The 27,493-nt window shown below is 42.0% G+C and overlaps 2 protein-coding genes, 1 long non-coding RNA gene and 1 other non-coding gene across 5 annotated transcripts; 2 read left to right on the plus strand and 2 right to left on the minus strand.

Moving 5' to 3' along the window:
- Window positions 1-1,834: 1,834 nt before the first annotated feature.
- Window positions 1,835-5,892, minus strand: LOC125308047. The gene is made up of 3 exons (XR_007195823.1): window positions 5,803-5,892; window positions 5,443-5,558; window positions 1,835-2,048 (listed from the first exon to the last, which is right to left on the minus strand). It is a non-coding gene; the product is annotated as an uncharacterized LOC125308047 (long non-coding RNA).
- trnav-aac lies at window positions 4,266-4,338 on the minus strand. Its single transcript has one exon. It is a non-coding gene; the product is annotated as a tRNA-Val (tRNA).
- An 84-nt stretch (window positions 5,893-5,976) lies between the features above and the next one.
- LOC125308046 (integrin-linked kinase-associated serine/threonine phosphatase) lies at window positions 5,977-11,048 on the plus strand. Of its 2 annotated transcripts, XM_048264257.1 has the most exons (10): window positions 5,977-6,294; window positions 6,902-7,018; window positions 7,165-7,282; window positions 7,674-7,780; window positions 8,125-8,218; window positions 8,580-8,667; window positions 8,945-9,078; window positions 9,503-9,622; window positions 10,410-10,491; window positions 10,668-11,048. In XM_048264257.1, exons 1-10 carry the CDS (start codon window positions 6,249-6,251, stop codon window positions 10,812-10,814), a joined length of 1,053 nt encoding a protein of 350 aa, XP_048120214.1. In that variant the 5' UTR covers window positions 5,977-6,248; the 3' UTR covers window positions 10,815-11,048. The 2 variants fall into 2 exon arrangements, with proteins under 2 accessions (XP_048120214.1, XP_048120216.1); XM_048264259.1 differs by having other exon boundaries at window positions 5,980-6,294; window positions 6,876-7,282.
- Window positions 11,049-13,537: 2,489 nt separating this feature from the next.
- Window positions 13,538-27,208, plus strand: zgc:162872 (BAR_ACAPs and ArfGap_ACAP domain-containing protein). Its single transcript, XM_048264904.1, has 22 exons — window positions 13,538-14,228; window positions 14,324-14,381; window positions 14,491-14,610; window positions 14,790-14,843; window positions 15,626-15,684; window positions 16,031-16,214; window positions 17,262-17,306; window positions 17,565-17,660; window positions 18,003-18,077; window positions 18,394-18,497; window positions 18,717-18,768; window positions 19,194-19,294; window positions 19,654-19,765; window positions 20,162-20,355; window positions 21,141-21,210; window positions 21,347-21,441; window positions 21,785-21,861; window positions 22,367-22,521; window positions 22,808-22,917; window positions 23,127-23,237; window positions 23,501-23,562; window positions 25,515-27,208. The coding sequence occupies exons 1-22, from the start codon at window positions 14,176-14,178 to the stop codon at window positions 25,697-25,699; spliced, it is 2,172 nt and encodes a 723-aa protein (XP_048120861.1). The 5' UTR covers window positions 13,538-14,175; the 3' UTR covers window positions 25,700-27,208.
- The last annotated feature ends 285 nt before the right edge of the window (window positions 27,209-27,493 follow it).

Consider the following 27,493-nt stretch of genomic DNA (forward strand, 5'->3'; position numbering starts at 1 on the left):
AATAAAGAAATCTGACACCCAAATGAAAGTGGAGGGTGACAATGAGTGTCTGTACTGTCCTGCTGTCTAATGACGGTCTAGATCCCTGTGCCCAGGGACTGCCAAGGGAAGGCTGCCAACCAGTGAGAAGCACTGATTCTGCACTTAAGACAAGGCTATTTTTAGATGACAAGAAGAGCCAGTGTGTGTGTGTGTGGAATAAAGGTGAGGGGAAAGACGGCACATCATATTTAAACTCTTTCAGTCACTCTCCCTTGCAGTTACACACAAAAATGAATGATCGTGTTGTGGATATGCACAAATGACTGTTAATCTGTCTTCATGTGTAGATGTGTGTGTGTCTCCATATCTTTTCTCTTCTACACACAGGGATTTGAGCTTACAACTGCATGCATATATGTGTGCAATTTAGTGCATGCATTTATTTGTGCATGGCATGCCCCGTGTGTGTGTGTGTGTGTGTGTGTGTGTGTGTGTGTCCAGAATCTCTTACTCCTCATCCTTTTCTATCTGCAGGTGGTGGATTACAGTCTGACAGAAACAGCAATGGCAGCACACATAACAGTGCGGGTGGGTGGGTGTGTGTGTGTGTTGCAGTTTCACATCGGGTGGTAGACTGCATACACACACACATTCATATAAAATAGTTATATAAAATAGAAACATTGGATAATTGTGTAATTATCAGTGCCTATCAGCTAAAACTTGAATGAAGCATATGCCACATACATACTGTACATACCTACCACTATTACTTTACCCACGTGTTGCTTACCTTAATGCACACTGTACTGCAGTTTATTTCTGTAGATGTCATGAGTATGGGAAGCCAATATAAGTGCAGAAAATCCATCTGCAATGACTATAAATTCATCTTAAATGACAGTCACAGGACTGGCAGTGACTAAACTCGATCATCAATGCAAATGTAAATGTAAATCCGGTTTATAGTCCAAGTATATTTGCGTATACAAGGAATTTGATCTCTGCATTTATCCCATCCGTGAATTAGTGAACAAACAAAGCACACAGTGAACACAGTGAGGTGAAGCACACACTAACCCAGAGCAGTGAGCTGTCTTGCTACAGTGGCGCTCAGGGAGCAGTGAGGGGTTAGGTGCCTCACACCTTCAGCTGGATGTGGGCATAGGAGAGCAGTGCTCAACTATTTCCCCCGCCCACATTTTTCCTACTGGTCGGGGGATCAAACTAGCAATCCTTCGGTTTCAAGCCCGAAGCCCTAACCAGTAGGCCACGGCTGCCCCCAAATAATGACTTGACCTTGACCCGTCATCCCCATGCCAACGCTTGGTATTACTCTGCCTTCCTGCCGGCTCCATACATCCTGTTTACAATGTTTTCATTACGTTGATGGAGCAGAAGAAATCTGCCTCCAAGCTATTTTTCCATACTAATACTACAACACGCCCGACTGAGTATCCTAAGTGATTAGTCTGCCCAGCAATAATGTGTGATAAAGTTATTAAATTAATCCAAGTCTAGTCTGTATCACAGTGGTCCGACAGGTTAAAAATGGAAAGAGGAAATAAAGCTGCTTCTACATTTTTACTGACCACTGCGGAGACACCTCTGATCTCACTCCAATTTATCTGCCTCTGCTTTACAGAAATCACCCATAGACCTACATGCCCCACACTCTGAGCTTCCTCCAGTTAGGATATGTTAAACACGCTTGAGTTTGATACTATGCCAGCCTATATGGCGGGCCAATGCTTGAGTGGGTTGAGATGATTTGAACCGCAACCCGGGTGAATCTCAGGGCCTCGGGGGCAGCCACGCTCCCCAGCGCTCACAATGCGTTAGTACAGTCACAGTTGCCATGGTGATGAGAAATCTTTAATCCTCTCGTACTACCTCTGTCTTCTCTATCTATCTCTCTTCTCTCTCTTTCTCTCTCTCTCTCTTTCTGTCTCTCTCTCTCCTTCTCTCTCTGTTGGGTGGCTTAAGCGCGGGGAGCCGACGAGTGGGTCCAACGATGATTCATCTGATGAAGAGAAGACTGACTATGACTCGCGCGTGAAGCCCCTCTTCCGGAAGGATTAAGGACAAAGTGTGGGAGAGGAATGCAGAGAGAGAGAGAATGAGAGAGACAGAAAAAAGATGGAGAGAAAGAAATAAAGAGGATTCAAATTAGTCACGAAACAGTTGGGTCAAAAACTGAGAAATTACTTTGAATTAGCCTAATTTCGCATTCTGCTCAGAGCGAGGTGGAGTGGTTAGTCAGATAAACCCCTGCACTGAGCCGTGTTAAAGAGGGTCAGGCTGATAAATACCCAGCACTTTTCCTTGCTCCCTCGTTGCTGAACATAACGCCTCTCAAGTGTTTTATGCAATCAAACAAAACGGGGACATTTCATGCCATCTGCACTCTCAATCATCTCGCCATCATTAATGAGGATGAATTGTGCTGTTTAATGTGACCACACCTGCATGCAACAAGGGGCTCTATGGCCAAACTAAGTTCACTGCATAAAAGGCAAAGACATAAATATACTGACACAAAATACAAAACATGAAATATCTATGTAATGTAAATGCAAATTTGCTTTGTGGTGACTATATTGTGAGACCGATTTATGGATTTTCAATCCATAATTCTTACCTCTCATAAAAATACCCTGCCTGAAAAATATGTAAAGGTTTTTCTGCAGGGTCTGTACCAGATTCTCTGCAGATGAGAATTTCTTCTGTAACAGACCCCTATAGATCTATTGTTCTTCTTTCACCCTTTTAACACTACCCCTTCCTCCCCCCATCCTTTCACTGTAGCCCCTCTGCTCCATCTGAGGGTGTCAATTAATTACTAATTAGATGACCAAAACCCAGTTTGGGAGGACAATTATTTAAGCAGCCAATCACTTTAATCAGCCAATTAATCCCTGATTTAATTACTGTCATTTTCAAAAGAGTCCAGTCAGACAGGCCCATTAGCTCCTAGTTTGCCTAATGAGCTTCAGGCCACAAGGTCTGAGGTGTCCTTCAGTACTGCTTTATTTGCTTTCTGCACCAAGCCAGACAGCCATGTCAGATCGCATTCCGCAGTTTTTTTTCCGTCCCGCAGCCCCGGTGACTCGTTCTCATCGTTCATGACAACCGCATCAGCGCACAGGTGAGTGAGCGGCCGTGTGCGGGGCCCACTCGAGCAGGACAAGGTGTGAGCGGCGGTCCTAGAGCACTCAGAGCTTAAGAATGAGCTGCCGCCACTGCTGCTGCTGACGTTATAAAGGAAGCTTGAGCCAATCCATTCATTCTCGCAAGAGATTGGAGTGCAAGTCTTACTGTGGCCATTCCTGAAAGGGTGTACTACCTGTGCACTATTACAAAGGGAAATTGGTGTGACCCACAAGTGCTGCATGCTTATATTTGCTTGCTTGCTTGCAGCCATAACGTCCCTTACAAGCAGGAAACTTTGGGGGACATACATTTGATATTCACCATTTTAATTAATATACTGTATTCAAAGTATTCTTAGTCTTCTTCGAGACCTCTGATAGAGGTTTTTAAGACAAAAGGACTAAGAATACAAATAGGTCAAATCCACCACACCTGCAGTGTAAAAATTAGAAAGAAATCATTGCCTAAATTTGAAAGTTAAAGAGAAACAACTGATGGTACAGACGATGACATCAGTTCAAACTCCTCCTTGTGGCCAGTTTAGACAGGATTAGAAGGATGTTGCTGCCACAGTAAGTTTGCACAGTACATGGGCATTTGTATTTACTCGCTGGCATCATCAAAGACATCTATGGTGTATGGGCATAATGATGACAAATCAGCTTGGCAAAAGATGTAAAAAAATGTAGATACTTATCATGGTCAATGGTCTGATGTTTAATCATGATATTCAGACATGCGTTCAATTGATGAATATGGGGCCTATTTGAACAAACAGCTCCCTCTGCTGTTGTGAATGCAGGAAAACCCAGAAATGTAAACTGAAGTGCCAGAAGGCTACTAGAGATATCTAAAAATCTACAGGCCATTTCAAACACATGTTATAAGCTTCTGGAGTATGTCTGTGAATCTGAGTCTGAATTATTCTCAATTTAGCTTGGGGAAGGAATTCCCCAACTCTTACTAAGGACACAGTTATGTGGCAGTGGTTTAAGAATTTCAATCTTGGTGAAGGTGTTCTTTTCACTGTCTTCTTATGTCAAGTTGTGCGACCACCTGAATGAGACATGCGTTATCTCATTCGATGTCTAAACTGACATAGCTTCACACATAAGTTAAAAAGCATGACTTGTTCCCGCCCGGTTTCGAACCGAGGACCTTTCGCGTGTTAGGCGAACGTGATAACCACTACACTACGGGAACTGAGCTCAAGGGGGCGCACCAACCTTACATTTTGAACAGCTTTCTGCATTGAGAAAAGTCCCATTATTCTCTGTCCAAAACCAAACTCCCAATAAGTGTCCAAACCAGGGGTGTTACTTTGGGTTAAACATTGTGGGGGGTTGGGAACCCTTCTTTATGTTTGATAACAGTTAATATTTATGATTATTGGGGGGTTGGCTGGTTTTTGATTATGGGTGGGTTTACAAGCCCCCATTCCCCCTCATAAATTACACCCCTGGTCCAAACACTAACTGTAAGAAAATTGATTCATTGCACAATTTCGTTTGTTGGATATCATTTTCATAGTCTTCATCATTTGACATAATTTTCCAACTATAAGGCTACTACGTCTAATTTAAATCCTGGGAAAAACAGTTTGACCAGCTTATGATGGTCAAGCTGGTCAAGGTATGTTTTGCCTTTGCATGTTTTGAGTTTGACCAGCGTATGATGGTCATTCTAGCTGGTTTTGCTGGTCATACCAGCATGATCATGATCAGTTTGATAAGATGGTTACATTCACACCAGCATGACCAGCTGATGGCCCAACCAACTAAACCATCAAAAGATCAGCAAGAGCTGGTATGAGACCATCTTAGACCTACTGTACCAGCATTTAAGCTGTTTTTCTGTCAGCAGGGAAAGAATATAGGCCTGCCTGACTTCGGGTAGGCTATAGGCCTTTCAAGTCCACTGTACAAGGCACAGTGACAATGTTAAGGGGTTAGCTAGGCCCACTGCCTTGCATAGATTGTCTTGGAGTAGGCTAGGCTAGTACACAGTTAAGGATTTAATGTGGTAGTAGGCCTACGTCGCTACATGCAGTGGCCATTATGGATGGGAAATTGCAAGTCACCATCAGTGGTGAAATGGAAAAAGGAACAGGTCAACAGGTAGCCTACAGAACAATGCTAGATGCATGTAGGCACAAGTTTGACACACTAGTTAACACGTGTCTAGTGGCTGTTCCTTTTTGCAGTGGTAGGCCTACCATGTCAAAACACTGTCTCTTCCATTTATCTTTTGTTGCGGCTCTTGTCATCTATATGAGAACTGCTAAAGAAAATAAGAGACAATACTCACTGTGAATTTGTACGGGCTTTCTCAACTGATGGAAGTATGATGCACGACTATACTGTAGGAACGAACGGTCACCATTGCCCGTGGGTGTCGTTAGGCCGCTTTTGCACATAATGCCCCTGTAAATAAATACGTTTTTACTAGCTCCTTTTGTTGACCAAAATTCCCGGCTAGTCTCTTCGCTAATGTAGGAATTAGATATACTAGCCTAATCAAATAATTGATTAGGCTGAATGTGGAGACTGGAAATGCTGAGTTTTCTTGTTGTTATTAAGTGCATGCAGAGTACGTAAAACATTACAATGTATTCATAATGTATATTTGAATAAATATGGTTAAACAGATTAGATCTTTACTTCGTACCTTTACCAGTATTTCCAATTTCAGCAGCAGCAGTAGGCTATGACAACAGTCACAGTAAGTGGCAAGCAAGTTCACAGTGCAAAGTTTTGGGTCTAGGTGAGTGTTGCCATTGGCAGCAGGATTGGGCTAGTAGTTCTACGCCCCTGCCAGAGCGGGAGCTCTGTGTTGACGCGGTGAAGCGCTCAAAGGAATCCAGCAGAGACAGCCCTCAATTCACTCAATTGTCAGAAAGCGAATTGCCTAGTTTAACCGGACGAAGCTTCCGGCAATAAAGAGCAAGGGTTTGAATATTGAATATTGTTCAATGTTTTTCGCGATATTTTTGTAAACCCTTATTAGTGGATAACGTTACCTGTCCGGCAAAACACAACACGACCGACCTAGTGCTAGCTATCTAACGTTAGCTATCTAGCTGACTGATAGCATTGCTGTAGGAGAGGTAGGAGATGGATCTCTTCGGTGATCTGCCTGAACCAACCCAGGTGGTTACAGGTAAGTACGTTTTCAAAACTGCTAGGTCCTACATAAATGTATTTTGTGCAGACATTTTTGTATATGATTATTTTGGTACCGAACTTTGCATTAGCTACTAGCAGCTAAGTTTGCAGCTAACTGTTAGGGATTTCATGCCATGATGAACGTGAAGTATATTAGTTTGTCTTTTAACAAACTTAGACATTAGACTTATGCATCATTATCGACAAGTTTCATAAATTACGTTGTACTGAATTAATCTCTATGTTTGGGCGTTTTAAAGCACGCAGTCAAAGATCCTTGATTACTAGCTCCGCTTGAACCCTCTCTGACGCAGTTTGACTGTGGTGGATTGTGTGCATGACGCTAATGTTACCCATCTAGCTACAGGCCATAGTCTAAAATATTGTCGGTCAAACTTTTTTTTTTTTTTAAACATGGTAGTCTAGTTACCCAATGGGGTAGTAGGTCACAGTCTGTGGGACCACGTAACATGCACTAAGCAGGGTTATCAAGTAGCCACATTTTTACCCGAGGAGGCTATTTCAATCTCAGCAGAAATATGAGGAAATGCAAAAAGGGTCTGTAACTATCAGTAGTTCTTTTCCCGTTTGGTACGGTGCAGGTAAGGAGCCAACCCAGTCACCTGAAGAGAGCAGAGGTGAGAAGAGGAAACACGATGAGGGGCTCGAAAAAGAGGTGACGGTGGAAAAGAATGAAGAGGAAAAGAAAGTTTGTAAAGGTTTTCCACATTTCCACACAAAATGTATTAGGTGTATGTCTGTATGTTCATTGCATGTATCCCTCCCAAGTGTACAAGAATACTGACATTTGCCCTGTTCTGCTTGACCTGTTATGACCCTTATGTGTTGTGCACTGTTTGGCCAGGTCAAGCCAGGCTAAAGGCATATGTAGCTGCACGCAGAGGTGAGAGGGAGGAGATGCAGGATGCTCACGTACTCCTGCCGGATATGAGCAGCATCGTATCTTCACTACCATCCCAAGTGTGAGTTTCTCTAATGCTACCTGATGTAACACTCATGAGCATGAGTGCCTGCTTGGCCTACTTCCCTCTCAGGTTCACTGCTTCCACGTGTTCAATCCAATTGTTTTTTTGCAAATGTTCCTGCATTGTGAATGCAGTTCATGTTCACTGAAAAACCAGCAGTCAAAAAGAGTTCTGCACTGATGCCAGCCTACACATGATCATTGTTCCATACCCGAAGTGGTCCACTGTCCATGTTCAGATTGCAGACATTTCCAGTTTGTTTTCAAAGCGTATCTTAAATGACTGACCTCAAATCTCTACTCTACAGGTCAGTGTGGAGCATTTCATTAAACGTGCTACACATTTTTGTGTATTTGTTGTGTAAATATTTGTCACTGCTGTGTTCCAGTTCTCGTCTGGCCTACTTTGCGGTGTTTGATGGTCATGGCGGAGCAAGGGCCTCCCGATTCGCTGCAGACCATCTGCATCACACCCTGGTCACCAAGTTCCCCAAAGGTAAAAAGCTGTTCGCTCACAGAATATTTATGCAACCACTTATTCTACATTATATATATTTTTTGAATTAATAGTACTTTGTAGAAATCTGCTTTCACTTTTACATTAAAGAGTTTTTTTTTTGCAAATTGGTGTAAAAAAAAGGCCAAATCAAATTGACCAAGATTCCATTTATAAAAGCAATAAAATGGGAAAATATCCAGGGGGGAAAACTCTTTATAGGCACTGTAAAAGTCCTCTATCAGTGTATTTTACATCTTTAATCATCAACATAGTACTGAACACACATCCCACACCACAGTACATACTACAGGCATTCACATCACTGATTCATGTCCTCATAGGTGATGTGGAGAACTTGGACAAGCTAATAAAAAAGTGTCTACTAGATACTTTCCGTCAGACAGATGAGGACTTCCTGAAGAAAGCCTCAAGCCAGTAAGCTCTTTTGTCCACCAGTCAATGTTAGTCAACATCAGTGTGTTTTTCTTCTTAGGCCTCATAGTATTTCAGATCAGTTGGGTGATCTTTTACGCTTGCGTTTTCTCCACTAAAATGTGATGCTATTCAAAATTTGCAACTGCTTGTATATATTTTGTAGAAGATTTTAGATGCATGTGAGCTGCAGTAAAAGACTGTTTTGATTTTCCATCAGAGTTTCTCAGTGGACCTTTAAATATTCCGGACTATTGAAGAGTAATAGAGTCTGCACACATGTGCTCTGTACAAGTTTACTATGCAATGTTTCGGCAAGTAGCCTTCTGCAGGTGTTTTTATAGATAACCATGTCACCCTACAGGAAACCAGCGTGGAAGGACGGCTCGACAGCCACATGTGTGCTGGTGGTGGATGATGTGCTATATGTGGCCAACCTCGGGGACAGCAGGGTGAGACTCCCTCCACCACCTGCAATGTTTGAAAGCCCTGTTTCAGAGAAAGCAGTTGGACGTGAACCCACTATCCATTTTTGCTTCACTTCAGTTGGAAGTTTCATTTGAATTCTTGAATGTTCCACATTGGGCTTCAGAACAGTTGCACTGTAGCTTGTTGATCTTATGTATTGTTTTGAGGTTGTATGTAGTCCATTTTCACTTTTTCACTGCATGCAGCTTCACCTTGGTGTTTGTTCTAGAGAAGCATTGTGTAGTTTCTTTGTTCTTTCAGGCTGTTCTATGTCGTTCAGAGCACAGGGAGGACGGTGGGGAGAAGAAGTGTGTCACCCTGGCCCTCAGCAAAGAACACAACCCCACCATTTATGAGGAGCGGATGAGGATACAGAGGTCAGGGGGGACAGTCAGGTGTGTGTGTGTCTTCAGGGACGGCATCTGTGCTCTCATCTCAGTACACCTTGTTGCTGTTGGGTAGTATGTATGATTGTTCATAACTAGTAAGGAGTCTCAGTCCTGCGGACTTGCTCCCTCGACCCACCTGCTGTATGAGTCTTGTATCCCTACTCCTGATTGAAAACAATGTATGTAAAATGTTCTTTATAGGGCAAATGAAATCGGGCATGTTCAGATAATTAAATTAGCCATTGGTGAATCCAGTTATGCATGCTGACAGAAGTACAGTCTTGTACTGTGTTTAATGGATGAGAAAAAGGCTTCGGGATGTTGCTGACAGAAGTACTTTCTTGTACTGTGTTTTTAATGGATGAGAAAAAGGCTTTGGGATGTTGCGCGGCAGATGGCCAATGTCCTTGTGCTGTGTGTGTGTGTGTAGAGATGGTCGCGTGTTGGGGGTCCTGGAGGTGTCGCGCTCCATAGGGGACGGCCAGTACAAACGCTGTGGAGTCATCTCCACACCAGACCTCAGACGCTGCCAACTTAGTGCAAGTGATCGGTAAGACTGTTAAACCAATCGAGTTTACACATTATGTTCTACAAATATGATTTGTGCCAATTTAGGGATGTAACGATTACCGGTATAATGGTAAACCGCAATAAAAATGTTGACGATAACAATTACCGTTTTCTTTTCAAATATCATAATTATCACGGTTGATTACCGCGGTGTGGAAACCGTGTGTTTAATCCTTCCCAGCCTCATCCGAGCCTGCTTTTGACATACAGTAAAACAAAACTGGTACTCTACTGATTCTGTTGTCTAATTGATGGTTTTAACTACGACACCTGATTTTAAAAGGCGGAACATTTTTACCGCAAAATGTGCACTTTATCATGTAGCCACTCTGTGTGTCTTTTTATGTTCGCTTCCACATTAAATCCATTCCACTCACGTTATCAGCAGAATACAGTAGCCTAAAGTTTATTTCAAACGCTTACTTTGGTCTCATTCATTGGATCCAAATAACAGAAATCGCAAACTCCAAGTTATGATAGGGTAAGTTAAGCTATAAGCACATAGCCAATTAAACTTGACCAAGAAAAAAGTAAACGGGACACTTTTTGAAACTATTTCAGCTTGTGTAGGCCTATCAGTGCTTTCTGAACATATTGAACACACTTTTAGAAATACCGTGATGAGACCGAAAACCGTGAGAATTTTAGTCACTATAACCGTGAGGTTAAATTTTCAGATGTAATGTAAATGTTAATTGATCAATGTTTGTGTGAAGTGCATGGATAATGTTGGTGCATAAATTGGTCCTGTATGTTGTATTATCCAGGTTTGTGATTTTGGCCTGTGATGGCCTCTTTAAGGTCTTCTCGCCAGAGGAAGCTGTTAAATATGTACTCAACATCCTGGAGGTTTGTACATTTGGAGCATTCTTACTGATTGGGGGATAAGATTCATTGTTAGAACTGATTGCAGTGGTGTATTTGTTATGTATGTTGTTTTTATTACCTCAGTATGTTTGTTAAGATTTATGTCTATGGCACTTTATGATGGACGGACTAACAGTGATGACATTTGATGTTTTCAGGACACATCGGTTGCCGTGGAGAAGAAGGAGGGGCAGACGGAGAGGGAGGCCCACCATGACGCCGCTTGTCAACGGTTGGCCAGTGAGGCTGTGCGGCGCGGCTGTGCAGATAATGTCACTGTGATCCTGGTGTCCATTGAATTCTGAGAGGCACTCGTCCACTCTTCAGTCACGCCAGAAAGCACTGAGGTCAATGAGAGAGCTGTGCTCTACCAAACATGCCACACTGTCTGCTGCACAGACATTTAGGGGGTCGTATTCTCCAGGCAATTCGCTTATGAAGGTGTTGTGATCTGGAAAGGAATGTCAATGTTTCATTTGAGCAAAAGGATACATCGCCACCCTCCTGAATAATTCAATAAAACTTCTACTTTTTTATAATTTGCTTGGTTTGTCTTATGTTGAAGTGGTCAGGTATAATTGCTCAGTGCACGCAGGAAAACCAAGGATGCAGAACTGCACAAGGAAAGGGAAGTCAGAGTTTGGGCACAAGTAAGCAGCCCTTTAAGGATGTTTTGTCTTGTCTCTGGCGACTTCATGGCTCCCTGTAAGCTTGAAATCGGCCACAATAGTTCCAGTCCCCAAGCAGTCTAATGTCACAGGCCTGAACGACTACAGGCCAGTGGCATTCACCCCCATCATTGCAAAATGTTTTGAGAGGCTGGTCATCACACACATAAAAGCTGCCATACCACCCTTACTAGAGCAATACCAGTGCATACAGGAAGAACAGGTCAATAGAGCAGGCCATAGCTATTGTGTTACACACTGCTAGAACACCTAGAGCACAGGAACACATCCAAGGCCTCTCTTTGTGTTGATTGCTGAGCTGAAATCAACAATCTTGCCAAACAAACTCCGTAACAAACTACATGGACTTGGACTAAGCACCACATTATGGTGATCTAGCAACTGTATACTGGACTTTCTAATAAACCGCACACAATATGTAAGAGTAGGCAAACACACATCCTCCACTCTAACCATTAACACCGAGGCCCCCCAAGGTTGTGTGCTTAGCCCACTTCTCTACACACTTCACACACGACTGCAGCTCTTCCTCCCCATCCACCTACATAATAAAATTTACCGGTGACACAACAGTGCTCAACCTCATCACCGGGAATAACAAGACTGCATAGAGGCAAGAGGTCCAACTGCTGGCGGCATGGTGCAGAAGCAACAACCTGGCCCACAAAACAAAACAAAAAAATCATTGTGGATTTCCGCAAGACTGCAGCAGTTGCACCCTCTGCAGCAGTTCAGGAGACAACATCTCTAGGGTCAGCTCCTCCAGGTTAAAGTGAAGTTTTGCTACAACCAGTGCCGGTTCAGACCTCTATGGGGCCCTAAGCAAAATCCTGCTAAAGGGCCCTCCTACCTGAACTCTGTGGGCCAAAATGTAATCTTTTTTTTTACAGTCCCACCTGACACCCCAGTGCTCCCAATACAATCTAGTTGTATCTAGACCAATAACGCTTGACTGAAACATTGTACAACCAGTGACTTGTTTTATAAAATGTATGGGAAGAGTGAAATCCATTAATTAAGAGACATGTCCTCGCATGTTTCTGCTAAAAAACTGCTGGTTTCATCTCAAGCACGCACGTATTATGAACGCACACGGAATATGAGTATTTCACAACTTTTGTGAATGGGGAAAGCTGGCAAGAAAGCCGCAGACAGATCAGGGTAGCCTATTTACTTGTTAGGTAGGCCAAGGCCAGCAACACACGCTGAAGAGATGCAAACAGATCAACGTATTTCCTCCTGATTGCGAAAACGTTTGTTTTCTTTTTTTGTCGGTCCGCGGTCCCTTCATAAATTGCGCAGCAAATTATCAGACGAGTGATAGAAGCACCTGATATGATTTGAAGCATTCGCCGAGTCCATAGTTTGAGAAACGCTATGCTGCGTCTGAGCAAAGATTAAGCCCTGCGCAACTCCAAAAAGGAGGACAAATGAGTGTCGGCTTGAGGATGCGCCGGACGCCGGACAGGGCGTTTAAAATCCGGACTGTCTGGCTTAAATCCGGACGTATGACACTCCTGGATGAACCGAATGAGGAACATCCTCCAGGACCAGGGCCATCTACACCCAGCACACCACCTCTTCCAACCACTGCCCTCTGGGAGAAGATACCCATCAGGTCCAAAACCAGCAGGATGGTCAACACCCCCCGTTACAATGCAGTCATAACTCAATTAGATTTATTAATTTATTGCACCAAGCACTTTACTGGAGATAACACTTTCTGGGTTTTCTAGGCTAGGGGGTATTTATGGGGAGTTCATTATGTATAAAGTAATGGGTGATTCATGAGGATGTAATGTTAATTGATATAAGGTAAATGGTTGGACAACTAAAACTACGCCTGTTGTGTTTTGCTCTCGTTGTTATCCTGTAATGACAAAATAAAACTGAACTAAAAAGACTTTTGCAAAACTACAAGTAGCCTACCATCAAAGGTACATCGGACATGTAGGCTACCTTGTATCGGACATCTACATTGCACTAGTTCCATAATTATATTATTGGTCTATTGCTCGGTTGACTAAACAGTATAATATTTCTGGAAGTCAACAAGAATAACAATAGATTTTCTACTGGACGTGGATTAAAACAAAATATCTCTACTGTTATTTCTGGAAATACATTGCATTGCAGGTATGCAAGTCACGTCTATTATATGTGGAGTCGTGACAGACCGACACAAACGTTTTGGACTCATACTTTGAAAACCAAACCGGATGCAACCTGATACAACCATGCCACACACACGATTGGTCGAGAAATGCTAATCGGTCGTCCATCTGTTAGTTCAGACATCCAATGAAATTATAGTTTGTGCTTAAAGGAAGCGCGATTCGTTGACTAGGTTCAAGTTTGTTGGGCCTTCTTTCCTCTTCTGAGCAAGCTGTTCTATCTCCGGAAATCTGGAAGAAGAGACTGTTTTTCATACGACAGCATGCATGCGCACGGAGACAGCTGTCAACATTTCAGTAACCACAGCGAGGAAAGCATTAATTTACGGGTTAAGTCACGTGCATTTCCTTATTGTATTTATTACTGCAGGCAATAATCCTATAGATCTAGTTGCAGAGTATTAACACCCGTCTTCTCTGTTGACACCCTCAAAATGGGATGCATTTTCCGTTAGCTCGCTAGCCAGCTTGGTTTTATCCCGATAATGAATATATGTTAGGACGGCAAGAACGGCGTTTTGGAGAGTCTCTCCTTGTTGTTTTAGCAATTGTTTTAATTGTACAGAGTGTTACATTTTAGCAACAATATGGCTAACATTTAGCTAAGTTACATCAGTGTCCCAAATTGTTACTTGGTACCTAATGATGAATAATTTATTGGAATACAATGCCGCATGATCAGTGTGTCAGTGTTTTACTCTTTAAATGAACTGGGAGAATAGTGTTGTTTTAAGCTGCTAGGAAGGTGACATATGACACAAACAAAGCCATTATTTGACAACTGCGCCCTTTGAAGTGCCACGATGGATTCTTTTTTGGATTTCGAAGAATGTATTAAAGATTCACCGCATTTCAGGTAAAGCTCGTATTTAACATTTTGTCCAAACAGAGGCGTCGTGTTACCACGATAGAGACAGACAGTGATTGCATTGCAATTACTTTCTTTCATAGGGCCTCTCTGGATCAGTGTGAGAGTGATGTAGCTGAATTGGAGAGCCGAGTTGGGAAGGTAAGACGTTTCGGCTATTAAGTTTGAGTCATCTGTCTGTGGCGAGACTTATCTCCAGGGGTTGTTGGCTTAACCATGCAGCAGCCATAATTTCATCCGTCTTTCCCAGGTGATGAAGATGTGTACTAAGATGGTGGAGGCTGGCCAAGCATACAACAACTCTAATCAGCTGTTCCTGGCTGCATTGGCAGAGTTTTCCTTGTATCACAAGCGGGACAATGTCATTATGGTAAGTTGCATGCACTCTTGAAATTATGCACAGTCTACATTAACAAGTTTCCAGTCAATCAAATCCATCCTTTTTTAGTGTGAAGTGTGCAAATTAAGTTATGTGTGTGTGGGCCTGCACCAAATTAACCTGACCCAGCTTCACATCATGCTGTATGTGTGCATCTTTATTCCTAATAGAACTGCCTACGCCAGTTCAATCAGGGGCTACAAGAGATGATCCAGTTTCATACGGTAAGTAGGCCTACCACAAAAGGCTATGTCTACGGCTGAAAACCTCTTGGTTTCGTCAAAGACCATTTGGAGGTGCAAACAATATCAGATTTTTGGTTGATTTGACCATCAGTTAACTTTGAAACAGGCACTTTACTTTGGATAGAAAATAGCAATACATCATAGGAGTGATTAACGTCAAAAAATCTAGACTGGAGTAAGTCAACTTTTGACACCTCTGATATGTTTAGTGTTCTAAAAGACATCAAATAGCCCTAGGGTACAATTGTAAATTGAGGGTATAATTATGTTCTCCTGCCTCCACCCACAAGCTGCTCTTATCTTACCAGTATGTGTTATTATCAGCAATGTGACCCAGCCCATTTCAAGCATAATTTTGACTTCATTATCTGTGTCTTTAAGTCACTGAAGTTAGTTTTCCTATTCTCGACATCGCGGCCACTTCCGATTTGGAACAACTTGGTGAAAACAAACGTGTGGACAACTGAAGTGAATAAAAAAAAAAAAAAAGAATATCCGGTTATTCAGTCGGTTTAAATTTCTATGAGCCATCTGGTAGTTTGTAGGGGCACTCATTCAATCCAGCTGTCATTAACTTCAGATTGTAAAGCCTTTGCTGTTCTATCTAGCTCTTTGGAATAGTTAAATTAATTTTCAATTAACAAATATGACCACATGGTTTTGCTTTCTCTGTGTACATTTGTTTCATGTCAAGAAGAAAATGAGAAATGACATGGTCATGATGCCGAACATTTGTCTTATTTTACATTCCCCTTCCACAGATGCTGTTTGACCAGACCCAGAGAGCCATCACCCAGCAGCTCACCAACCTGCTCTCACAGTGAGCTCTTCATCCACACACACACACACACACACACACACACACACACACACACACACACACACACACACACACACATACTGATTCAAGCATTACATAAACACCACATACCCATCCATCACACATTTCTTGGCACTTGTAAAGCCAGACTGATAGCTATATTTTGCATGGATGCACACAAGTATGCCATAGCTTCTATTAATGACTCTCTTTTTGTATCTGCTATCCAGTTATTCTGTACCAAGAAAAACATCACATACAGTTTGCCCATTCTACAGCTCAACCTTTTGCAGTGGTTTTATGTTCATTTATTTACTGCATATCCACCCATGGTGCTCGTCTCCAGGTTCATGCCTCAGATAAAGGACACCCGAAGGGAATTAGTGCGGATCGGGGAGGACCTTGAGACCGCTGCTGCAAAGAATGCCCAGATCTCTCGCCACAAAACCACTGAGGCTGAGCGGGCCAGCCACCTACTGATAGCAACACGCAAGTGTTACCAGCACTTTGCCCTGGACTACTGTTTGCAGGTAACGACTGTTAAAAAAGACAGTGTATTTACAGTGCCTCTCAAGAGTGACCTGTTCTACAGTTTAATTATATCGGTTTTGCTATAGATTGTGGGCCCTAATTTAAACGTTGGTCGAAGTGCAAAGTCAGTCAATGAGCATAATGTCTCATGAATAAACTAAAGCCATCGTGTGGCATGAGAGAGCTTTTAGAGACTCACTGATGTTTGTGCTTTAGATCTTGTTCATGGTATTAAATTAGCAAATAGATTTTGTGTAGTCATCAAATTAGCTTTAGTTTAGTTAGACTTGAGACCTAAATTAGGGCCCTGTGGCCAGCAGATCTGTGTAGTGATTGCAATATCATTCAATTTAGAGGTTGATTTGGCTATGTGTTGTGCTAAAATACTTTGTGTACTTGTCTACACTCTGCATACCATATTTCAGGATGGCTCCTGAATTAACCAATTCCAACAGTTAGATAACGTCACCCAAAGAACCTACGGCATTTTAGTGTAATTAGTTCAGCTCACAGAATATTTCAGCCAGCCCCCGGACTATGTGTGTGCTGTCGAAACACCAACATCTGTGTTTTCGTGTGCTGACTCAGACTAACCTGAGATATCCTGGAGCAGAAGGACAGCTTTGTTTACACAGGGAGTGACCAAACTGGAAGGAAAGGAAGGGGGGAAAAACTCCAGGTAGAGTTCAACCAGTAGGCCATGGTGTGGCCACTAATGTATAGCCATGTTATAAGAGCAAATGGCCAAAGCCAGGAGGAACCCCTTCAACTCTGTCCCCCTTCAAACATTTGAATTGTATTAATTATTTATATCTAAAAACGCAGGTCTATGTTAGATCACTGGGGATTTGTTTACCGATTACAAAAGCTGCTCCGGATTTTTCAAAATTCTTAACTTGTGCACAGAGGCTCAATTCAGCATCACTAAATGTGCTTAAACTGCTTACAAATAAATAAACACTGATAATCCCTCTTCTCTTTGAACTATTTTCCAAACGAGCACTCTACTCTTGTTTCACTCATTTGATTTCCATTTTGTCTTGCAGCTGAACAACTTTAAAGTCCAACAGAAGCTGGACATCTTAAACTCGGTGAGTGTCTAAGCGTTCTTCCTCCTTCCTGTTGAGAGGCCAGGCTGAATGGTTGGTTACGAAGGCAGCCCTGGTTGGCACAGACTCCTTTGGCAGCGCCCCAAGCAGACAGCTGGGGATTAGGAGTCTGCGGTGCTGTTACGCTATTAGTGGGAAGTGGCTAGTCCCAACGGGTGGCCCTTACACGGATGATGCCATGGGTGAACAGAGAGACGCCCAGAGGCTTAAACGGCCTGTAATTGTGTGTGTGTGTTTCAGGTCTTTTCCTACTTCCACGCCCAGTACACCTTCTTTCACCAAGGCTACGACTTGTTAAGAGACTTGGAGCCCACCATGAAGACTATGGCCACACAGGTGTGTGTACCCCTGGTCTCTTGTGTTTGAGACCTTTTTCAGTAGACCTCATATGGCCTTGTGCTGCCTATTGGCATATTTACTGCCAATCTCTGGCTTGTTGTCTGTATTGGTTGCAGCATCTGACGCTTGTGGTTGTGATTGTGGTCAAAAATTCACACTGAAATGATGTTCAGTAGAAAGTATTTTTGTTGCTCTGTTGATGACTATATCACTGCCTGTTATACAGTAAGTGGTATTTGATACAAACCACAAATTCAACAAGGAATAAAAGCCAGATATTCTACTGATTGGTTTTCTCATGTGAAACATATGAGTGAATCCCATTCCATGTCTCTTTAGCTTGCTCAACTTTCCACGGATTGCTCATCTAAGAGAAAAGATCTGGAGAACACACATCTTCTTGTCCAGCAACGAGTAAGGATCAGTTTCTGAGCATCAGTGAATATGCACTCAACTCAAAAGCACAACTTGTTTAAATTACTAGCAAGCATTTAAAACAAGGCCTCTTCAATGTAGAGTTGATATTTTGCAATGTGTAGGTGGCTAAAAGGTCCTACGTGGTTCATGGATTCTGCTGTTATTGCAGAATTATTAAAACACTTAATTTACATTTAGATTTATTCATTTGGCAGACGCCTTTATCCAACGTGACTTACAGCAATAACATCACCACTTTAAACGTCATACACAATGTTCTGCTTGCGTCCACATGACTGATCCTCTTGTTTAGGATGCCTCTGGGGAGCCTGTCATTGCCTGCACGCCAGCAGATGGTGGAACTATACAAGGCTACCTGTTTAAGCGTTCGCGCAGGAAGAACAAGACATGGAAAAGGTGAGAAGAGGAACTGATTTGATATTTGTGTCAGTTCTGTTATTTATGACATTAATGGGTATTATGAAATTGATTCAAGTCATTGAAGGATTTGATGAAGATTGGAGATTGATGAATTGCGAAACTGGAAACTTTACTTTAAACAACTAATATTTAAAATGGTTGTTCTGCATTTGTTGATATGCAATATCATGAATCATTTTTGTTGTCACCCTGTAGATGCTGGTTCTCCACTGAAAACAACCAGCTAGTGTACACTAAAACACACAAGGTGGGGGAAGCATGTTCACCTATCTCTTTAAATTACTTTCAATTTACTTTCAGGGATATGTGAAAGTTCACATATTTCCTGCCGGAGCTAAGCTGTAGTTTAGCTGTTATTCAAAGGAGGCACATACAGCAACCATTTTTACATAACTATTAATTAGTTTTTCATATCAGTATAATATAGCAGGAAATGCACCTATAACAAGTTTCACTTGTTTGCATATTATTAATGTGTAAATGTGTTACGCAAACATACGTTACGTTTTTAAGAACATAAAAGTGCAATATGAAAGTGACCAGTACAGTACATATAGTACATGAAATTGCCTGTAGGTACTGGAGTCTTCTCTCTCTCTCTCTCTCTCTCTCTCTCTCTCTCTCTCTTTCTCTTTCTCTTTCTCTTTCTCTTTCTCTCTTTCTGCGCTGCAGGAGAAGCCCACAATGCTGTTTGATGACCTCAGGCTGTGTGCGGTGAAGCAGCTGGACAGCATTGACCGGCGCTTTTGTTTTGAGCTGGTGTCAGTTCAGAAGTAAGAACCAGGCCGCAGATAATGAAGATCTCTTCCCTGAAAAGGAGGGGTTGTTTGGCCAGGAGATGGAAGGAGCGTGGATGAATAAGAGCTTTTGGAGCGAAACGAGTCACAGTGTTCTATCACATTCTGCTGTTCTTAAAATAAGTTGAACAGAAGATATAGACAGATGTCTACTAACAGTGTGGCATTAGTGTAATCACATTATGTTTTGTACTCAAAAAGCATGCAGTCCAATTAAATTACCTCAGTTGTTACAATCAATGCATTCAATAAAGGCAGGCGAGGCTGTAGTGTCCTGTACACTGTTTTCCATATGTGAATCAGTTGTCCCTAATTGGCCTTCTCTATCTCCCCAGGTGCTGTGCCCTGCAGGCGGACTCGGAGGAGCTGAGGCAGGCCTGGATCAATGCTGTGCAGGGCAGCATAGACATGGCCTACCGCCAGAAAGAGGAGGCACAGCAGCCCCAGGTAACACTAGTCACCCAGGCAGGCAGGCAGGCAGGCACACACTATACTCACCCACAGGCACCAGCACAGCCTTGCATGGTTCAGCACAGAGGCCCAGGAGTGGAGACACACAGATGTGCTAAAGGCCACCATATGGGATGTAATAGAGATGACTTCAATGGTCATTAAATATTCATTGGTCTCCCCTGAGGCACGTACATATACACCAGGCACCCCACAGAGATGCAAATGTCCTGGTACATGCAAAGGTGGAGCTAATGTCCTTGTTTCTCGAAATATATTAGGAAACAACATCTAAAATAGCCAAGTTTGATATTATTTCTTTCACAAGAATGAGGAAAATGTACTAAATATCAAGATTGATCTTTGTTGTTGTTGTTCTGCCTCTATGTTTAGCCCAAGGAGAGCTCTCCACCGGTGCAGGCTGTGGTCCCCCCACCAGGGCAGCCACCCCCCAGACAGGCTGTGCTTGGCGTGGCCCTGCAGGGGTCTGGAAATCAACGCTGCTGCGACTGTGGAGAGGAGGATCCGCGCTGGGCCAGTGTCAACCTGGGCATCACCATGTGCATAGAGTGCTCCGGCATCCACAGGTACCTCCTGCTGGGGATACATGGACAACATTTACATACACTTAGCTGACACTTTTATCCAAAGCGACTTAGACCAATCAAGGTACGCTCCACTTTTATTAAACCTTGCGCCCAGGGGTGTGGCAATTAATATAATGTGCATGATCCAAAAATCACTATCTTACACCCTGTAAAAATCATTACTCCACTGACCAAGAAAAATCTGGCTTATAGCAAAAGGCGCATATAAACCACAGCTGAAGACGCACTGTCACGAGATATAAGCAGCAACTCCTCTGCAGGATACATATCCTTAGGATTTTTATTCAGTCATTCAAACTTTATTGGTGTAAGTGTTGCTTCTTTCATGCTATGTTTTCAATGGTTACCCCTTGTCAGTCAATAGTTAAAGTAATTAACTGGGTATAACTGTTTTGTCATTGATTATGAGACCACGGTGAAGTTAGTTTCACTTTGCCAATGAGTTTAAATAATAGACGAGTGCAGATACGTGTAGGCTATACTCTGCTGGTTTTAGTAAAGCATGGTTTAGTGGAATACCTGTTCCATACGGTCTCGCGTGCAAGCAGATTTCTTTCAAATGCGCCGCTGACTATCAAAATACCGATGCACTGATCAGGCTTGTGCAAAATTCCAGAATTGAATTGAAACTGGCTCTTAAATTCCAATTTAATTCCTTAAATTTCCATACTGCTCACTCAGTACATAACTGGCATCCCACAGTCCTCAGTTATTCAGTGCTGCTTAATTGGCATGTTGAAAACTGTTTTTTGGATGTTTTGCAGGAGCCTTGGTGTCCACCTGTCCAAAGTCCGATCTCTCACCCTGGATTCATGGGACCCAGAACAAATGAAGGTAACAGGCAGAGTTTGTGAGGGTGCAGCTCAGACATACTACCGTAAACAATATTATGATTGACCAGTTATCTGTGTCGCTGTCATTGTGGTAATGATGATCCTTGATGATCAATGATGATCTTTCCTTGTTCCAGCTACTCTGTATATTAGGGAATGATGTTGCTAATGGCATCTATGAGGAGTGCAGCTCAGAGGATGGCATAAAGAAGCCCACCTCTCACAGCCCACGGTAAGAGCCATCATGCAGAAAGAGGGCTCATGCATATGTGCATCAGTAAATATTAATATCTAAACACCTATAAATGTATGTAGAAGCCTGTCTGTCTGTCTGCCTGTCTGTCTGCCTGTCTGTCTGTCCATGTATTAGTCAAGCACTGTATGCATCTGTCTATGTACCGTACTTGTCTCTGGGTATGAATATTTATGACTCATTGTGTGATCAACTTCAACAGCAATATGACATCCTTAATAGTCTTTGATGATCTGCTTGTCATGGTACAGTAGCAGTGATGGTGGTGTGAGGCGTATCTCTCTCATAGTCTGTGTATTTATGTATGTCTTTCCTCTTCCAGTCAGGAAAAGGAGACATGGATTAAAGAGAAGTATGTGGGGAAGAGATTTGTGCGAAAGGCCAATTCTTGTGACTCAGGTGTGTACAATACTTCCACGATAGAGGAAGATACAGTATTATGGTTGTGAATTGGCAAAAATATAAAAATACAATACATATCATGATACAGGGGATTTAATTTAATATACTGTCATATTCAATACTGCAACCAAGCATTGTGCCTTTAAGCTACTTCCTGTCTTATGTCTTATTGTTACATTGGAATAGAAGTCATGGAAGTAATCAAGGACCGTATTGAATGGATTATAACTATTATAAGCCAAAACCTATCAATATACATTGCAAATAACATTGTAAGCTGACTAAACATATAACATAACATAAACATCAAAACACTTATACCATAAGTGGCATAACATCACTGACATGAAACACCACTTGGACAATTCCCTGACTCACGATACTCAAATGTATTGATATTTTCTTACATCCCTGCCTCATTGATATATAAACAAACAAACAAACACGCACACAAACCTATTTACTTAAGTTAGTTACTTGAGCTGGGCTGCTATCACTGTAGAAACCGTGAGGCGTGAAGGTGGGCGACGGCTCTACCAGGCGGCCCTCCAGGGGGACCTTGTATCCATGGCGGCAGCTCTGGCCCATGGCGCTGAGGTGAACTGGAGTGACCCACAGCAGGAGGGGAGAACTGCTCTGATTGGTGCATCCATTGGGGTAAGTATCAGGCAGTGATGGAGCTGGATGTGTTCAAAACTTTTCAATCACTGTGTCCTTTAGGTGTGTCTGTTTGCTTGCAACATTGTCTGTGTGTGCGCAGATGTGAATCTTGGCATCATTGTGTGTGTATATTTACCCATTTCAAAGATGAATTGTCTTGACCAATGACTGTCTGTTTCTCAGTATGCATATTGTAATATATATACACAATAATATGTATTTTGTGTGTGTGTGTGTGTGATAGTTATATATAAATTGAATCTCTGTATGTATGGACTTGCAGGGTTCCCTTACAGCGTGCGAGTTCCTGCTCCAGAACGGAGCCAATGTAAACCACAGGGACCAGAGGGGCCAGGGGGCTCTTCACGCTGCTGCCATCGGGGGCCACACAGGGTGAGTATCCTCAGGAGTCCTCACTGAAACAAAGACTTGTTGCAGAGCAATACTCTGATCTCTGGGCATTATGTGTAAGCAGCCAAGGCTTTTATTTTGTTTGTGCTCATGATAAGCCATTCAAATTCAAATGTAGTAGGCTTTAGAGCAGAATAACAGAGCATGATATCTCATTACATCAATCTGACATGCATGTATCTGATCCTCAGGCACGTGTGCCTGCTTCTAAAGAGGGGAGCCAATCAATACGCAGCTGACGAAAAGGGAAATGACCCGCTCAGCATTGCCATGGAGACTGCTCATGCTGACATTGTGACCTTGTGAGTACAACAGTGTTTTCCTGTAGAAAGGCTTGAGGGTACAAGGTGTGTCTGTGTATTTATTCTCTTTACCTTGTAAGTTGTGCCAAGCAAGGTAAACAACAACAACAACAACAAGCTACAGCAACAACTTTATAAATGTTTCAATGTTTCAAGGTGTTCAACCATCACTGTTTTGTCTCTGTTTTTGGTGATTTATTTCTTTGAAAAAATGTGTATTTTGACTGTGCTGAGGTTATCTGTCATTGTCTTATGTTCTGCAGGCTGAGAATGGCACGTATGAATGAGGAGATGAGAGATTCTGAGGGATTCTTTGGTTCGGTTGGTAAGTGTCAAAAGTGTTATGCTGTTATTGACAACCGGCCAGTAAGCATTTTATTATTTATTTCGTTTATTTCTTTCAGGGACCATGTACAAAATACATTAAAGATGCCCTGCCAGACGTATTTCATTACTTTGTGGTAATGTCTGAAGTTCTACCATGGACTCTAACATTTTTTGTGGAAAACATGCCTTGGTTACCTTGTTTCAAGCCATTCTAATGTGGTATTGAAAGCCTGCATGAAGACTCCGCTCGATTTGCGCCAGTTCTCATTAATATTCAACGAGCTAAGCTGCTTGACTCTGATTGGCTAACAGCTAGTAGGTTTCGTCCATAACATGACAGCCATTATCAACTAATTTTAGCTTAATTCATGGCATGAACTTAGCTTGGCTAGCGAGTGCTAGCATTGTCCAAATGTGCATAAATAAAACCTGCTAGGCTAGCGAGTTCATTAAACCTGTATAACATAGCACTTCCTTGAGTTGACAATTACATTTTACTTACAGGCACTGGTCGTAGACTGCGATGGTAGCCTGCTCCAGGCTTCAACAGCAACCTTTTTGCAAAGCCTGTGGCATTGTTCCAAAAAATAAACTGAAGCCATTTGAAGTCTGGGTTCTTGGGCAAAATGCATTGTTGAAGTTCTATTTGTGCATAGCGCACAAGTCCGTTGACATTCAGCCATCCTTGCATAGGCCTACGAAAACTGTCACAGAGCTAAATGAATTTTGTGGGCAAGGTCTCAACTGGGCGAGCTCATGAATAGTAATGAGCTAATCAATTCCACGTCAATCTGAAGAGCTTTTGCAATTGGCCTAATTTCTCTGCTTATTTCTTTTCAGTGGCTAGAGCTGACGGAGTTAGCTATTTATTTTTACATTCACGACATGGCACAAACACATATGGACCTAACATGTTTAAAAAATACAAGTAAAAACAGTTTTATGTGGCAGGGCACCTTTAATCCCATAAAGAGAAGAGATGCTTTGTACCAGGTTTAGCTAAAAGCTAATTTCCATCTGCAGTTCCTGGGATTTTATGGTTTTATTTACACAGACCCTCTGACTTGCGTGATGGAATTCTCATCCAGCCCAGATACAAGAGTGGGACTGTGGGTGTAAATGTAGATTTTCCAGTGCGCCAACTTCATCCAGTTACAGACCTACTTACGGGGGGCATTTGAGAAATCAGGTTTATCAACTAAACCATGTCTGTTAATACAACCTGATACACTTAGAGAGTTCATGTTCTAATGTGGTAACCAAGCTGGCCAACTCATGGTACTAACATGTACATAGAGAGGTTACTTGGTCACTAGGCGAGGCTTACAGGGAGCTTGAAGATGAATCTGTAATGAATCTGAATAAGCCAATTCACTTGTTGTCAAATTCAGAAACTTGCTTTTCATGGTCCTCTAGCTGTCCTTATTGTATGTGTGTTCAAAAAACGATTGTTTGTACATCCTTTCTGTGAATAGGAAACAGAAATGTGGCTCAGACCCAGCCATGCACAATTCCAGCCAATAAGCACTTTGCTTCAGGAGCATGGAAAGGAGGAGTGTAATTTCATTGGCTGTTGAGCTCAAATGGCAACAATGTTCTGCCAGAATCATCGACCATGCCTTTGATCGCTTACTGTGGCCCCTCCTCCTTGTTAACTTTTGGCTACCATCATCATATTTAGACCCTATAGTTAATGTGATATATCATCATTATTTGTCGTATTTGATGTATTATCTCCATTTATTACAATTATATATTTTAGGATAATGATACTATGGTTACAGCCAAGCAGTTAAGCATCAAATCATTGTGTCCTTTTGACACAATGATTTGATGCTTAAATATGCTTGTCATATTTAGGCACATTTAGGTCTTCTGTAATTGTATAAGATTTTGTGTAATACCTCACCAGATCTTTTCATTTAAAAGGGGGTGTGTTTGTGTTTTCAGGTGATGATGAAACATTCCAGGACATCTTCCGAGACTTCAGCAACATGGCATCCCACGATCCGGAGAAGCTCTCCCGGAGACAGTTCAGTAAGAGTGCAGACGAGGATGGCGAGGGGAACCGACTGATAAATGATCAACATGTAGAGGAAGATGGAGGAGGAAGAGGAGCAGGAGAGGATACTTAAGATCACATGAGCAGACTTTTGACGTCCAGTGCTCTTAACCCAGCTGTTGCATGTGTCACATCTTGTCTTCATGAGCACTGACTTAATTGGGTCAGTCTGGACAGTATTGATGTTTTTTTCTTTTCGTTTATTTTACTTGTTCAGGAAAGTTAAACCAGGAAGTGTAGTGCCAGACTAACTACACAGTTCCACCGTAGAGTTACACAAGTTACAAATCGGCAAAGAGAACGTGGAAAAGACTGTGTTCTCCACGGGCACATTTAGACTGTTTCTCTTTGCCCAGGAACAGTGCACCCCTCCCCACTTTACTGTACAGTTGATTATCAATTGGTGAAACGTGAGTTCAGGTTGAAGCAAGGAACCAGGGTAAGTCGGATCATAGTTTTATGGAGATGATTTTATCACCTCTAGTGGAAAAATGACAAATAAGTTAACCTCAGAAAGCCAAGCCTCTGACTTGGTAAATGTTGGGTATATATTACAAGACAACTGGTCAAGAGCTGCGAAAGTGACCGGAAGGTTCTTTTGACTGATACAACCAACCCTACACTTTTACCTACAGACCTTTCTATGCCACATTAAAACAGAACAAAATAGTCATAAGTGGGTGGTTAGGCTAAGTGGGTATACACTCCAGCCAATGACTGTGGATTAGACAGTCTAATCCACACTGTACACTTAGCTGGTGACACTATGAAAATGTATCACTTTGTAGATGGGACTTTAAAGGCTGAAGCTGGTATAGATGGAGGTATGGGGCATTATTGGTCAGTAATTTTACATTGGTGTGTGGTGGCAGATTAATCTCAGGTTCGTGTGAAGTGGCAGGGGTGGAAGAGATCTAGTTCAGAAAGTTGTGGCATCTTTTTTGCTCCCATTTGTTTACTAAGCTACTTGGCTACACAGAGAATTTACCTTTTAGTTAAAGGATTGTACAATGTAAGAAATCTGTGCAAATAATGCAGAATTTAGTAGAGGACTTCACTTCCTGCTTTTAGGTGGACGGACCACTGGCCAGGACTAACTTATTGATCTAAGTTTGGCTTAATGCGCAACAGAGAAAGGGAAAAGTATTACAAATATTTATGTTTTTAAAAATAGTATTGTGTTGTTGTAGGATGGGATGAATTTTAGCAACTCAAATGTTAAGTGTGTATGTTAACTAAATGTCTATTATAGTTCTTCTATTTTTGTGTGCTGCACGACAGCACTTGTATTTTAGATTATTTGTCCCTGGTCGACAGCTGTGGAACTGCTCCACCCACTAAAGCCACTAACCTCCCTCATATCATTTCAAATCTGCTTTTAAGGTAAAGAGCATTTATATGTGGAGAACTGTTACTGTGGGTGATGAAAAAATGACATGCACTAATAGATCATGACAAGAGGCTGCAACAACAAAAAGCATAGCTCTCCATTTTGATAAAAAAAAAAAAACACACTTAGACATCTTTATGGAAATGTTGAATTGTAACATTGTATAATTGCAATAAAATGTATTTAACAAACTGTCTGATTATATAAATTATTTACACAAGACATTAGAGATAGTGTAAGTAGGCCTAAAGACTACATTATATCAAACATTTTATAAATGAATCTGCACATAACATCAGTAAAATACAGATCACAATCAAATGATGCTTAAATAGAGGGTAATATATTATTTTAATCTGATAAAAACGAAGAAACGAAACACATTTCTTTATTCATAGCCCATCATAAAAGATGGGCCTAAAATGTGCTTTTTCCTCACATGAGTGGAGTGGACGTCAGATGGAGTTGAATGTTTTC

This window comes from Alosa alosa, chromosome 15 (genome assembly GCF_017589495.1).
Source record: "Alosa alosa isolate M-15738 ecotype Scorff River chromosome 15, AALO_Geno_1.1, whole genome shotgun sequence".
NCBI classification, from domain to species: Eukaryota; Metazoa; Chordata; class Actinopteri; order Clupeiformes; family Clupeidae; genus Alosa; species Alosa alosa.

Excerpts from the sequence above, each read along its gene's own strand:
- LOC125308046 (XM_048264257.1), top strand. The coding sequence starts at position 6,249 with ATGGATCTCTTCGGTGATCTGCCTGAACCAACCCAGGTGGTTACAG. Across the intron at positions 7,283-7,673 it reads TCTTCACTACCATCCCAAGT|TTCTCGTCTGGCCTACTTTG; the intron begins GTGAGTTTCTCT and ends GCTGTGTTCCAG. Across the intron at positions 7,781-8,124 it reads GGTCACCAAGTTCCCCAAAG|GTGATGTGGAGAACTTGGAC; the intron begins GTAAAAAGCTGT and ends ATGTCCTCATAG.
- zgc:162872 (XM_048264904.1), top strand. The coding sequence starts at position 14,176 with ATGGATTCTTTTTTGGATTTCGAAGAATGTATTAAAGATTCACCGCAT. Across the intron at positions 17,661-18,002 it reads TGAAGACTATGGCCACACAG|CTTGCTCAACTTTCCACGGA; the intron begins GTGTGTGTACCC and ends ATGTCTCTTTAG. Across the intron at positions 19,766-20,161 it reads AGGAGGCACAGCAGCCCCAG|CCCAAGGAGAGCTCTCCACC; the intron begins GTAACACTAGTC and ends CTCTATGTTTAG.